A 15,588-nucleotide genomic window follows, 5' to 3' on the forward strand; every position below is an offset into this window, starting at 1 on the left:
CCAAAACCGAACACCCCCATAATAAATGTGGCATTGCTACCTCAAATGCGTCCCTCGTCAAATTTTATGCTCCTAAAATATCGCCCAATTTCATGTAATATCTCCATTATTTGACTTTTAAGGTTGTTGTTATGGCCTCTAATTTCAGAAAATGTGATTGAATTATCCCACTTGTCCTCAATGCTCTATGTCCTGTACGATCAAAGGAACCCAACAATGTTAATGTCCCAGTAACGTTGTTGGAGGGTCACACAGCATCTCTAAACCCCCTCCCCTCAAACTCATCCACTGGTACAAGAAATAATCCCACGTTAATTAAAATGCAAAGCAAAGCCTATTTAATAGAAATAATATTTGTAACAACATTACAACCCCCCCCCCCCCCCTCCACCCCTCCACCCCTCCCATGCACGGTGCGCCCCCTCCCTTCCCGTAGCCTATCATGATTCTTTTTGGACGTCACCACATCAAAAAATCAACACAAGATGTCAAAACGGCCAAAACTGTCCGGTGCCCAGGGAAGAAAAAAAAGAAAAGAAGAGGAGGAGAAATGAGAAAAAGACAGAGGTAACGTTACATGAAATTATTTATCTGTTACAGATAGACACCTGGCTTTTTAGCATTAGGATAACGTTACATGATTCGCTAATTGCTAATCAATAAATAGCTAACGTTAGTTGACTGTTTTAACGTGAATTAATATTGTGGAGGGGGCTAAGTTGTTATGGAAAGTATTAATGTAACGTTAGGTAATTACAGTACTCCCACCTTACATTCCTCAGGGACATTTGTATTAGATCTTTTAAGCAGGTGTTTACATTTGTTTACATTTGTATTGCCTTCTGGTTAGCCAACATTTGGCAACCATGTGTTTTGTTCCATGTTTTCTATGGTTGCCATGGCAACCATGTGTTTTGTTCCATGTTTTCTATGGTTGCCATGGCAACCATGTGTTTTGTTCCGTGTTTTTTTTACGGTTGCCATGGCAACCATGTGTTTTGTTCCATGTTTTCTATGGTTGCCATGGCAACCATGTGTTTTGTTCCATGTTACATGGTTTTGATCTTTGAAAGGGTGTACTTGCATTATTAGTTTCTTGTGAGTATATACACTACACTGCCGATGCAAGGGGGGCGCCACCTAAAATCTTGCCTAGGGCTCCAGATTGGTTAGGGCCGGGCCTGCTCTATAGTTCTCCTAAGAGACCCTCTCACGATCCACCAAGCTTCTTTTTTTTTTTTTTTTATCCGCGCACCAAGAGAGCTGATTGGTCAGTAGGCGGTGTTTTTCTCCACGTTGATCTCTTATCAGGAACATAACCTGGGCCCTCATTTATAAAGCTTGCGTACGCACAAAACGGGGCTGGAAACCTGCGTACGGCACTTTCCACGCAAATGTTGTGATCTATAAAAACCAAACTTGACGGGAAAGTGTGCGTACCCGTAAGCAAACTCTGAGGCATGCGTACCGGTACGCACATTCTGGAGACTGGAAGGGAATCAGCAGTAAACGTGAGAAGAACTATATATTTTTGATGACTCGCACACATTTAATTATACTCCATATCATACGTTAGATCTGCGTTATCATGATGAACTCCAGCAATGTTTTTGACGCTTTTAACGAGTGATAGTTTTTTTCATATTAACACCTTCTTTTAAAATCTGACTTGTATCTTAAATCAAAATAATAATCACCGCAGGAGGAGGAGACGGCCCAAATGCATGTAATACAGTATACAATAAATACCTTCCATTAGATTACTGTAGAACACAGTGGGAATAACTAAATATTCTCCTTATTTATGTGCATATATCATCAACGCACATACATACAGCCATTAAGCCATCGTATAATTGTTACACTTATCCTCGTTTTTAAACCACCAGAGCGCAGAGGAAATGCGCTATAATGAGTGGCACGCTCGTTCGCGCTCAGTCGTGGAGCGTGGAGAGCGCAACTTTACCAAAATTCAGGAGGCAGACTCCACCCGGCAAAGGTGGTAGAGTCCCCAGCATGATGACCCCGAGCCACGGCCCCCTGCCCGACTGGAGGGGTATCAACAGGGCGCAAGAATCCGTGAGGATGTTATGCGTTTGTAAGATAAGGAAGACAACAATCAATGTTAATTTTAAACGTATTCTTTTATTAATCGCAGTGCGCGTTTGCCGTAGCTCATCTGCAACGTTGTTGATGGCGGTGATTGTGTCTCGCTGAAGTTGCAGGACGGCATCAGTGAGCACCCGACCGCTTGATGTGCCATGCCTCCAGGGTGCACTGCTGCTTTGCGCCGGACCCGGACGCTGTGCCGAGGGCCCGTCACCGTCACCCTCCTCACGTCACCCTCCTCACCATCACCCTCCTCTACGCCACACGCTGCAGACTCTGGAAGGACAAAAACTATTTAACATTTTGTTTTATATACAAAAAAAGTTTAATATCTGTTTACCCTTATCCATCTGGTCTCAAATACTCAAGCAATACATTAAATCCATGTTAGGAGCGGAAAGATGTCATTTACCTTCAGATCACCGTCCGCTCCGTCCCACTGACGCCGTTGACACTCGCACTGCGTCTTTTTCTTCGTGATCCCGCTGCTGTGGCCACTAAATTAAATTATTGTCCGGGCCTCACCTCCCCAACAAGTGTCTCTTCTCCGTTTCTGAAAAGTTACGTTTCTTCGCTATTTTCCTGACCTGTCGCCGTGATTCACCACACAGAAACGATTGCATGCCGGCTCATTAACATAGTAAAATGTGGGCGTGTACAGGGCGGGATTCAGGTACGCACACTTGTAGGTGATCCTGTGATTTATAAAGGGAACATTGCGTACAGCTTGCGTGCGCACAGTTTTATAAATCAGATTTTTTTTGGGGCGCACGCAAACTTTGGCTTTTTGGCGTACGTACACTTTTAGTAAGGATCCTACGCACAGTTTTATAAATGAGGGCCCTGCTCTGTGGCAGATTAGCTCTGCAGCATAAGTTACCATGGCGATCTACCCTGGTAAGAAGTGAACCAGCGTAGTAGGACGGAAAACCCAGAGTAAACTCTTAAGTTACCTCGCTAAGCCCAAATCCTGCTTCGTAGTACAGGCCCCTGTTGTTAGTGTGAGTACATTACATCCTGGTACCGAACACACAGAGAGATCTGTTGTTATAGTAACGTTACATCCTGGTACCGAACACACAGAGGGACCTGTCGTTATAGTAACGTTACATCCTGGTACCCAACACACAGAGAGACCTGTTGTTATAGTAACGTTACATCCTGGTACCGAACACACAGAGAGATCTGTTGTTATAGTAACGTTACATCCTGGTACCGAACACACAGAGGGACCTGTCGTTATAGTAACGTTACATCCTGGTACCCAACACACAGAGAGACCTGTTGTTATAGTAACGTTACATCCTGGTACCCAACACACAGAGAGACCTGTTGTTATAGTAACATTACATCCTGGTACCCAACACACAGAGAGACCTGTTGTTATAGTAACGTTACATCCTGGTACCCAACACACAGAGAGACCTGTTGTTATAGTAACGTTACATCCTGGTACCCAACACACAGAGAGACCTGTTGTTATAGTAACATTACATCCTGGTACCCAACACACAGAGAGACCTGTTGTTATAGTAACGTTACATCCTGGTACCCAACACACAGGCTTTGATCATTTTGGCCACTTTTGTGTCTTTCTAATCATGTATGTAACTTCAGAACTATTATGACATATTATCTTTCAAATTGACAAACATATGTGTAATGCATCACACAATGAAAATGGGATCAAAAAATTATTTGTCTCACATTTGAGTATGTGCAGTTTTTGGCACTCTCACATTCGCTTCATATTTCCCAGTTGCAGCTTTTACACACATAAACTGCATCACCAGTGAATTGTTTGGTGGCTGTCAGCTGTTAAATTCACTTCCACCTCGGCACATGAAGCTTATAAAACATATCGACGGTAACTCTGGGACCATTAACCTGTCCATCCAAACCCCCCGCCTCCTCCAGGCTCAGTTAAACATCCATCAGAGTCGATCCACTGTTTGTGGGACCACTGAGGATGTTTCAGAGGAGGTTAAACTCCAGCAGTCACTCCTTTCAGGCATCTGTCCTCCGCCCACACACGCCTTTGAAGTGCAAACCCAGGGTTTTCAGCAGCACTTTTCACCTGCAGCGAGAAGTGTGTGCGTATGTGTGTGTGTGTGTGGAGAGCTGTTCAAAGTGAGAGACAGATTGATTGCATCTTATGTGTGTTTGCTATAAAATCTATCCCCTGCTACGTGAAGGATGTAGGTGAACATTTAAGGCAAGTATATGTGTGTGTTTTGTTAAACAGTTTGAAAGAATGCTGCAGTCAAAATTGACTGAGTGAAGAGCCGCTCATAGAGTCACAATGTTAGAAGGAGGTATTCACTTCCCCTTACCTGCTTCTGATTTATGATCTTTCAGCGAATTTTTTAATCAAATTGAGTGGAGTGATATTAGGATTTTAAGTAAAACACTGCACAATATTGAAGGCAGTAAAATATATATTTTTGGTGGAGCAACAGATGTGGTATAAAGATAGAGAAAGTCCACACAGGGAGGAAGGGAGTGGAGGGGGATGGGTCAAACAAACACAGGAGTTTTATCAAGGAGACCGCTGTTCGGGTCCAGGAAACTAAATGTAAAGTTTACAGTTTGGTGTGAGGAGTGGTTTTGATGCCTAAACATAACTTCCTGTGAGGGCGGGAGTTTATTTTGAAAAGACGCTATGCATGTAACGAGCGTATATTGACAGGAGCACCGATGGCTGAATTATTTGACACATTGGCGCGACAACGTGTTGTAGTGTCTAGTGTGAAGTTGCATTTCTGTTTTATTTCAGTTTCATTGGCCATATAAACCAAACCATGTTTTTAACTAAACCTAACTATGTTGTTTTGTTGTGTCAATCTGCGACTCTTTGGTCTCAAACGCACTTTTGGAGCTCATGCCCCTCCCCCCCAAAAAGCCTCCTGTGAGGAGTTTGCATGTTCCTTCTGTGGGTTCCTTCCTCCCACTTTGCAAAGATGTGCGTGTTATGCTGATTGGTCAATCTAAGGCCCCGTACACACGAAGCAAAACAAACTTTTTTTCTCCGTTTTGCCTTGGCGTCGTTTCAAGGAAATCTGCCAGACGAATCCACTGAAAACGACTCAGCGCGCTGTATTACATATTCCAGGCCTATATGTGGCGCTGTTTCTGCTACAAAAATGCAGAAGAAGAGACGGAGCGTGACCGGATGTTTGCCGTTGCTGTGGCAACACGTGAGAGTTACGGCTAAATATCCACCGGACCACCTGATCAATAAACACCCATAAGATGACAATTTGGCCCGTATAAATAAAACCAATAAGCACCAACAGCCGTCACCCTAAGGACCTTGACAGGCGTTGTCACACGTTGGGATGGATTAATTAGACAAATAAATGCCTACATTCATGGGAAGTTACCTGCGGTTGTTTGTTAGCATCGTAATAAAGTAGTTTTTTCCACGGAATATCGCCCCCCTCTCTCAGCTCCCTTATTTTTGCATACAGTGGCCCTGATACGCCGACGTACAGACGAGCAGAATATTCTTTTCCACCCTGAGAGCTGGTTTCAAAAAAGTGCGTTTTCACGCCGCGAAAACGCCGGATTAGTATGGACGGCATGGCGAAACGCACAAGACTTCTGCGTTTACGCACTGAAAACGTTTTCGTGTGTACGGGGCCTGTCCACACGAAAACTTTTTTGAAACCAGCTCTCAGGGTGGAAAAGAAAAAAACGGCACCCCTCCGTTTCGTGATCAGGCGAATTCGACTTGATGTAGCCGCCTGCAGCGCGCTACCTAACGTCATGTATTGTGGGTTGAAAGCGATGCATGATGGCTAGAATTGTGTCCGACTTAGCAGCCGGTCTACGGCGGCTGCAACCGGCTTGTCCACAACTCCGCTACAGCGGAATGGTTCTCTATTGGTTAAAAGTTCACTGACGTGTGTTCGGGTCCGCACTCAGCAGCCACCTTGTGGTGAAATGATACTTTTTATTTTGGTCGCATTGATCTCATGGCTTGATCTAAAGTTCTGTGCATTGTGTTGTTAGTAGGCCTATTTATATGTGAGGTCTGGTTAATACAAACATAGAATGATAATACAAATATACTGGAAAAAAAGAATGCCTTCCACATGTTGCCTTGCGTGTGTGTGTGTGTGTGTGTGTATATATATATATACATACACACACTTAACATATCCTCTTTGGTTTGCTGCTGTGTTCTATTGCTTGAGCACCATAGTCACATTGTCCGACTTGACGGCGTTTGTCTACGGTCTCTTTTAGAGCCCGCCCCCTCAGACACCTGCAGCTCTTGTCGGCGTGATAAGTCAAGTCAAGCCAAGACCATCCTGAACAAGCCTATAGTTTTCATGTGGACGGCGAAAACGAATACGCTGACGTCATCGCCCCGCTCCTCGACCCTCGAGCATGACTTCTTCCCCCGCGACGTCTCGTAACAACAACAATAACGGCGGCCTCCGCGCTCGTAGCAGATATTCTGCTCGTCTGTACGTCGGCGTATCAGGGCCACTGTATGCAAGAAGCGGCATCAGAGGCGAGGCGATACTGCGTTCTATCTAAACGCTCCGAGCACCTGAGGCGGAAAAGACGTGAACAGGGCGACATGCCGTCCGCAGATTTAACAAGCTCAAAGCTCAAGCTAAACACATGTTTATGATGCACAGCAAATTCGCTTGCGGTTGAAGGGTCGTGTAAATATGCGAGACGAGCAAAACTTCACCTTTCTTAGTTGTTTTGATGCATCAAGCTACCGGTAATCAGATTTCCGAATACATCACACAGCTTCCGAGTCCATAGATGAGACTGCAGCCGCGCTGTGGGACATCTCACTAGTTCCGCAACGCCGGGGTGCTATCTAAACACAGACGCCGTTGTGGCGTTATGCCGCAAACAAAGATCTTTCTAAAAGCTCCGGTTCAGGGCATATTTTGACTCGCCTTTCCGCCATTACGGTGGAATCGTCTGTCTTAAAGGGAGACTTGTGGTAGACTGGCGACCTCTCCATAAGCAGTTCCAGAAAATGCAAGGATGCATGCTCTGATTGGTCAGATGGCCCACTCTGCTGTGATTGATGTGTTTGTTGGAAATGTCCAGAACCAGACAGGAGTTTTACTGCTGAGGAAACTTGATTTTAGCCACTTGTTCCTCAGCTCCTCTTCTTGTAGAAGTCCATACAAAGGACATTTATGTTTGTCTTCTTAACATGGTAACAAACTAGCGGCTGGGCAGACATTATGCAAATGGCCTACTTGGTGACATCATCACTTTACGGAAGAAAAGGCAATATTTGAATGGAGGCGTTTTAATCAGTTCAGGAGCAGAGTTGCCGTGGGGCAGAAGAACTCCTGCAGGAGGTCGTCTGTTAACATACTCTTCGTGAAAGAGGGACAATGATGACGTAATTAACAGTTGTCGAAACATTAATTTCATCCCTTTGGATGAACGTATTTTTGGTTTAAGGGAAGGAAAGATTCAAAGGAAAGCCCGTTCAGTATAATGAATCCCTGCTGGCTCCAGTCCTGAACTGTGATGGAATATGTCTCTTCATCCGCTCATCAACAACTAAACTGGTTCTGACTTGCTGCACCACAACATCTCAAAGCAGCCAGACAATCAGCGGCCGTCTTCCAGCTAATGAGAAAACTGTGACTGTATCAACGTCTCATTGACTTCACCTGTTTGCTGATTAAACTTGTCAATATTCCGCTGAGACATCATTAAAGATCGCTGCTTACTAATAAAAAGAGATTCATGGCTTTTCAAATCTGGCATTTCTAAGCCCTTCAGTGGTGGCAGACAAGCCTGAAGTCACAATGATTCAAAGGGTAAGCCAAATGTTAACTTACTGTAATGGACACTTTAGGTCCACAGGTTTATTTTTTTAAATGGTGGACATGGTGGAAGGATTATGAAAGCTCTGAGAGGCAATTTAGAAAAAAAACCAACCTGATCCATTTTCCAAGTCTGATCTAAATTTTTTCCCCTCTTGTGTTTATGATTTAGGAACAAGTGAAATAAAGTTTTCCCAGCCTCTTGTATATGTTTGCTCTATTGTTTTCACATGGATGATCACTGTGGTCTATTAGCCAGACACACAGTTACATATGCGAGGGTACGTGGTAGCTCCGGCATTGCTCAAAGCTTAGGCGGCTGTGTCTGTAAGCTCTGTTGCTAGGCGATGGGGTGTAACCGCTACCAGACCTAACAACTTTAAATCCACGTTTACCACTTCCTGAGTTGCAGGGAAATGCAGTTAAGCAACTTTAAAGAACTGGTCGAGGGCATCGGGTGTCTGTGTTACATTGATGATGTTATTAAAAAAAACATAAACGTGAAACTCAACCAGTCAGAGATTTTAAAGCATTCTTGCTCCCTTTGGTTTGAATCTTGAGCGATCCGTCCGGCTCCTTCATCCTGTTACAGCATCCCGTTGGTGAAACACCTCCCTGGTTGAATAACATGCTGCTGTCTGACTGCTAAATCGGTTGATGTTTGGTCAGTAAGCCTCATTTAAAGCCTGTGTGCAGTTATGACATGTGGGCATTGCTGCATGAGAGTAATTACACAAACAGGATCTTTATTTTTATGTACTTTTTGTCAGGCGGAGGGCGCCGCTGGCTGCTGTCAGTCATTTGACTTTAGCTGACGCTTGGCATGCCATCTGTGGGGCTAAAGCCTTTAATCACCTCTAAGTCCATTGGACGGCGCAGCAAAGGTCCTTAGCAGCTTAAAAAGCACAACCGGCACACTTTCACACACATTCACTCATCAGCTCGGAGAGATATCTTTAGGTCCTGGGTCTCATTGGTGAGCTTAATGACAACATATTCTCTTGTGCCGTCATTGGGGATGTCGCAGGCTTATTTGTTTTCTTTATTAAATTAACTATCAGCACATGTGTGTGATATAATCCAGTGGCCCTAACGGGATTAAATACACCACGAGTGAGTGTGTACACATTCAGCATGAGAGGCCCAAACATGCAGTTGGTTTGATCAACCCACTGAACTACAACAGGCCACTGTTGTTAATGCATGTACTGTTAAAAAAATAAAACAAAAACAAACTGACTCTTTAATATATTATTATTAAGTTACAAAGTGTGATATGCTTTTATGATATGAAGCAGTATTAAACTAGTAATTATGCAAAGTATTTAAAACTGGCTCCATATTGACAAATAACATTAAAATGCTTTTACATGCAGATAAAAACTGAAAAATCCAAACAGTGAAAGGAGCAACTCTACAATACTTTCTACATTTCTAGACTGTAGTTTCTGTCCGTTTATTCATATTTGAAATGGTGGGTAGCACTGTACCCTCACAGCGAGAGGGTACAGTGCTACCCACCATAGTAGTTATGGTGTAGTAGTAGTAGTTATTATTGTCATTATTATTAATATTATGATTTACTTTTTCTTTTCATCCATCTGTATTTATTCCTGGCCTCTGTAAATCATCAAAAGCTCATTTGGTCTGTATTTAATTTCTGTTTTAAACATGTGATACAATCACATACTTTGACAGGGAAATCCAAACAAAGTGTGTGTGTGGTATTTCCAATTAAAAGGTAATTACAGATAGTAAAGTGAGCCTCCTCGTGCTGGACCGCACACCTTGCCGCAGGCTGCTATAATTAGCCGTCTCGCGCTCCTCCGTGGTCCCTGAATGCTGAGGAGGAGCGGGGGAGTTTTGGGAGCTGCTCCGCGGTAGCAGCACACACTTCCGTGTTGTCTGTCACCGTAAAGCAGGAAGCACTGTAGTAATGTGTAGGAGTTAATCCGCCCTGCTGCTGTTTACCTACAGGTATGCGCCGCCGGTTCATCTCCGTCCACGTCTCACGTCAATGTCCGCCTGTCTCTCTGTGTGCCTGTGTGTTTCCGCTGAACCCGCCGCAGTGTTTGGACTTTGCTGAGACGTTAGCTGCTGATGCTAATTCCTCCCGGACAATCAGTGTTTACATGACTGTTGTTGGTTAGTGTCTCGGCGGACGGCGCGAGCCTGTTAACGAGGCTTCGCGTCTCGTTCAGACTCAACGTGTGTCGCGTGAACTCATAAGCAGGTGATTTCATGTTAACGAGTCGTCATTCCGATACCAGGTGAACTGACACGGCAGGAGAAGCTACATGGAGGCTAACTAACCCGGGACCAATCGGGGCTCAGCATACAGAGGAACTGCGGTACATTAGCACCAGGATGCCAGCTGGTAAGCTGTGTGTTTGTGCGTGTGTGTGTGTGTGTGTGTGTGTGCGTGTGTGTGTGTTGAAATGATAAAGAAATAACTCTACACTTCAGTGTGCATGTGTTGTGTAAGTGTTGTCTTATTAATCAATTAATCATTTGGCCCTTAACCAGTGTTAGAACGTACTTTGTTATTTTCCTGAAGTAAATGTAGAAATACCAGTCTAAAAATACTCAATTACAAGTAAAACTGAAGTAAAAGTGCAAAAGTAGTATCTGCTTAATGTACTTAAAAGTATCAAAAGTAAATGTAGGGTGTACACAGACTGGCTGCTTTCAAAGTGTTTTATTTGAACAGGGATCGTCAATAACGGTTGCCAGGTTGCTGTTGGCAAGCCTCTTGAGAAATTTGCACAGTTTTCGTTCCTTTGCTGTAAAAACGGTACTTTGGAGCAAATTTGGGATTTGTGATGTTGAGCGCTATGAACAGAATTGACTTGTAAATTGAGCTACTCAGATATGAGAATTTGTTGCTTTTTCTTCTTCATCGAAGTAAAGTCCAACATACACATGACATTTATACATCTACACATTTTCATTATGAAGATGACTTTACTGCATGGTAGTTTAATCTTCTATAATCTGAGATAATTAATCTTATCTCAAAAGGAAACTTTTTGGCAGCGATCGCAGTTATTTTGTCCAGGATGTTCATGACACTGATTTTTACATCATCCCATGGGTAGTTGCTTTAAGGCTTTGGGAAATCATGATGTGACATTTTTCACCATTTTCTGACATTTGATAGACTGAACAATGTCTTTATTCCTCAACACAACGACTGAGGGATTAATCAGTGCTGAAAATGATTGTTGGTTCCATCCCTGAGTTGCAGGTCAAACCTTATCAAGCTTGCTTGCGTGCTGCATTTAAGGGTGTGTGAGATTTTGAATGTGTACTCTGAAAACACTGCTAGTGTTGCACAAACATGCATTTCCTGCTTTTGATCGCTACCACTATCTATGAGAAGTAGAAGGTCCCTCCTCTGCTGCTTCGACGGGCTGAATGTGCCCAGGTTGGAGAGCAGAGCTGTAAACCTGTAGGAGCTAGCATGGCTAGCAAACTAGCAGCAGCGAGTTGTGAATTATACAACTTCTGTGTCACTCTTGATCGTTACCCAGCATGCAGCACTCCTCCCCCTCTACTACTGCAGGTACATTACAAGCGTCTGCTAAATGACCTAAATGTAAATGTACATTATCAGGAACACGTGTGTGGATATATAAATGACATATCTTGAACAGCAGGTCAGTCATTTCCGCTTTGTTGTGATTTCTCAGGTCAAAGTTCACTCACTGGGTGCGATACAGTCAATCTGAGACCGAGAGTGAATGTGTCCCGCGCCATTTATCGTTCATATTATTATCATTGAGTTTTTAAAGGCTGTTTGTCAATCACTTTGAATCCTTTGAGTTGAAATACACGGTCATATGTAGGGATGGGACGCAATAACAATATTTCTTAAAATGTAAAGTAATTTGATTATTTTAGTTTGTTGTCGATCGACAGTATTCAAAATAACATAATTCCTTAATTTGAGGTTCTCAGATATGAACATTTGTTGCTTTTTGTCCTCTATGGTAGTAAACCGAATATTATTGACTGTTCAGACAAAACATGACATTTTAATAAATTCACCTTGTGCTTTAGGAAATAAGTGATGGGATATTCAAGATGACGACTTCATGTAATGCTACGTTCACGCAACAAAAACAAGCTCCACTCTTTATATCAAGAATTCTTCTTTAATTGATGAATATTTGGACTTTTACACAAATGAACCACATGCACACACTCTTCAACATACGTACACACTGTTTCTTGAAATTACATTTTAAGGCTGTAGGCTAATTGTTTCTACCTTCATATATTATTTGTGCACTGTTACATTTGACTCCATGAACTCCAGATCATGTGACTTTAAAACCAGATTGTTAGTGTGGTCCAGATTTCCCACATTGTTTACTGTCCAATATCCAATGCTTTATGATCCAGAATGTGTCTTGTTTTCCCCCAAACTGCTCCTTGCCAACTTTATCTATTTAATATGAGGTTAAACTTTCCAGACGATTTGTGGTCTATTATCAAACCCAGAAATGTGTTTTTTTTTCTACATGAACATTGTCATGTCCACTAGCTACCTTTTTTTTTTTTTTTCTCAGAAACTTGCCGCAAAAATAAATTGACCACAAAATAACACTGAAATTGGTATTTTGTTAGAATGTTTTATTTATTTATTTTCAACAAATTCCACAACAACACAACTTTGACTTGGTGTTTGTGATCACAGTCCATCAGCAGCAAAAGCTCTTCTTTTGTAGAAATTTTTTTTTGGAAGTTGAGAATTGTAGAAGAGAAGAATCCGTGGTGTGAAGGTTTAGTTGGCTGTTAGGCTGCGGTACGACGGATCCTCTGACTGCAACACAAGGCTCATTACGAAGATCAAACACAGTCTTAAGTCCTGGGATCCCCTCCGTCGCTCCTCGTCATTCCTCTGTCCTGACTGTCACCTCTCTAACCCTGCACACGCCTAGTGGAGCGCAGCATCAATAAATGATATACAAGGCTTCAAAACCCTCTGTTTGTGTGTGTGCGCACTCGGGACTGACGGCGTTTCTATTTTGGGAAAGTTGGACTTTGGGTGCCCTCGTCTTTCCCCCCCCCACAGCTGCTGCTCTAGCAGGTGACCAGCTGCTGTTTACCGGAGAACCATTCTCTCCTGAAAACCCGTCGGCTGCTGAGAAATCCAGAAAATTCCCCCTCCAGACGGGCTTGTTATGTTTGGGAGCAGTGGCTGGCGGTGCAGGGGGTGGAGGAGGCGGGGCTGGTGTGTTCCAGACTGCTGGTGTGTCTGGATGTTGGTGTTTGGCTGCATGCAGCACCTTCAAAGGCTCCGCAGCCTCGCGGGCCTCTTGTCTGCTCTGTAATTACTCCCATTGGTAAACTGCTGATTACATTAGCGCTAATGTGACACCTTCAACATTGATTCCTGATGGGCCAATGTGACAGAATGGGCCAGTGTCTGTGAATATGTTAGTCATGTGGACTAAATGCGCTGCAGACGATGTGCTTTGTCTTAGTGCTGGTCTAAGTCAAAGAAACTAGACTGGAAAAGCTTGAAATTCTCTTCTGATTTGTTCTTTCTTTTTTTTTCCATCTGAGGAATGTTAATGAACGTCAGGCCCGAGATGGAGATTGTTAAATTAGCTAGACATCCTTGAATCACTTACAAGTAGGGCTATGTCTGGGAGTAAACATTTGAAGATGGCGACGGCCAAAATCCAAGATGCCGAACTTGAGCAGGGCTCCAGACTAACTTTTTCATTTTGTTGCACCAGCACATCATTTAGGTGCACCCAGAATGTTAATGGTACAATAATAAATCTATTATGTCTTTTCTTTATAGTTCCCATACACACTGGTAATTTCACACATTATGTAAATTACTATAAACAGTAATAAATATAAGAATGTAATGCGGCGTTCACACCGGACGCGAAAGACGTGAATACAATCGCGTGAGACGCGTGTATCGCGCCGCTTGATCATTTTGGACTATTCGCTTCATTCTTGTCATTTGCTTCATTCTTGTCATTCGCGCATGACGCTCATTTTTGAGGGGAGCCGGCGGGTCACGTCGGCGGACCCTCCTCCTCCGCCTCGGGGTACCCGATGCCAGAGTCCGTGAGCCTCCTCCGGGAGCCACGTCCCTCGCACCTCTCCCCAGGGAGAGTCGGGGCCACATTCGACCTCAGATCAGACGAGACAACCCGCTGAATTTAAGCATATTACTAAGCGGAGGAAAAGAAACTAACCAGGATTCCCTCAGTAGCGGCGAGCGAAGAGGGAAGAGCCCAGCGCCGAATCCCCGTCCGACGGGCGGGCGGACGTAGGAAATGTGGCGTACGGAAGACCGCTTGCCCGGTGTCGCTCAGGGGCCTGAGTCCTTCTGATCGAGGCTCAGCCCGTGGACGGTGTGAGGCCGGTAACGGCCCCCGTCGCGCCGGGGTCCGGTCTTCCCGAGTCGGGTTGTTTGGGAATGCAGCCCGTCCATCTCAGCTCATCTGTCTGTCGGCTTGAACTCGTCGCTGATTGGCTGTCGCGGCGCGATGCCGCCTGAAAAGTTCGATATTTTCAACTTTATTTGCGTCGCGCCAGACGCTCCATTCGCGCCGCCTCCACCTGAATCGCGTGTCATCGCGCCATTTACATTGATTTTCAATGTAGAGTCGCCGCTCAATTCGCATCTATCGCGTCCGGTCTGAACGCCCCTTAAGAGTGCTGGGCCCACCGCACACCTATCACTGTACATGTTTGTGGTGATTTTCTTCCTGCTTCCACACATGAACAGCGGCCTCCTTGGTGAACGTCCTGTGTTTGTTTGACCCATAACTGCACTTTCTTGCTAGTTGTAATCGTTATTATAACACATCGATATTAGAGTTGAGCAGATACCGATCCGAACACAAATAGCTGGATCGAGCATCGGTGACAACAGCCACGATACGTTATCATATACATTATTTTAATACATTTAAAAGCCTACGTGAATTTCAAATTTGCATTAGAATCTCTGTGTGTGTGTGTGTGTGTGTGTGTGTGTGTGTGTGTGTGTGTGTGTGTGTGTGTGTGTGTGTGTGTGTGTGTGTGTGTGTGTGTGTGTGTGTGTGTGTGTGTGTGTGTGTGTGTGTGTGTGTGTGTGTGTGTGTGTGTGGCGCTCCATTTCGTAGCTCACTCCTGGGTCTGTTGTGGTCTAGAGGCTCTCATTATCCTCAAAGTGTTAACCACCTCAATTAAGTCATTATGTAGGACAAACTACGCCGTCACTCATGCTGCTGCTCTTTCAGACCCAACGAACAGTCAGATAAGCACACGTTTAGATCTGAGATAAAGACATGGAAGGATGCCTGCTGGGAATTACTTCTATTTTGTACCTTCCCAATTATTGTTCGCCTCGCTTTGCTCTGAGAGAGAAGCTGGCGGTGGACGGAGTCGTCTTCATTCCTATGCTAAAACTACGTCTGCTTCCCAGTGGGACAATCGGACTATAACGGGCAGTTAAAGTGACACTCAATGGAACGCCTTTTATAGTTCCAGCAAAATGCTCCAGCAGACTGCAGCAGTAGACGCATAATACGATCAGCGAGCCCAAGAAAAGCAGTGTGAAGCATTCTCATTAGCAGCCTTCTCCACTAAAGTGTTTGTTTTCCTCACAGGGAATGAGGAAAATGCAGAAGTATGTGCAACG

General features: G+C 44.1%; 1 protein-coding gene across 3 annotated transcripts in view; it reads left to right on the top strand.

Moving 5' to 3' along the window:
- Nucleotides 1-9,830: 9,830 nt before the first annotated feature.
- The window catches only part of efr3a (EFR3 homolog A), a 143,394-nt gene continuing 137,636 nt past the window's right edge, over nucleotides 9,831-15,588 (top strand). The window contains exons 1-2 of one of the 3 annotated variants that reach the window (XM_084008810.1): nucleotides 9,831-9,905; nucleotides 10,199-10,305. In XM_084008810.1, coding sequence (XP_083864936.1) covers nucleotides 10,296-10,305 — 10 coding nt within the window. In that variant the 5' untranslated portion in view covers nucleotides 9,831-9,905; nucleotides 10,199-10,295. The other 2 variants (XM_084008811.1, XM_084008809.1) reach the window with 2 other exon arrangements.

This window comes from Eutrigla gurnardus, assembly GCF_963514095.1.
Source record: "Eutrigla gurnardus genome assembly, chromosome: 4".
Taxonomy (NCBI): domain Eukaryota; kingdom Metazoa; phylum Chordata; class Actinopteri; order Perciformes; family Triglidae; genus Eutrigla; species Eutrigla gurnardus.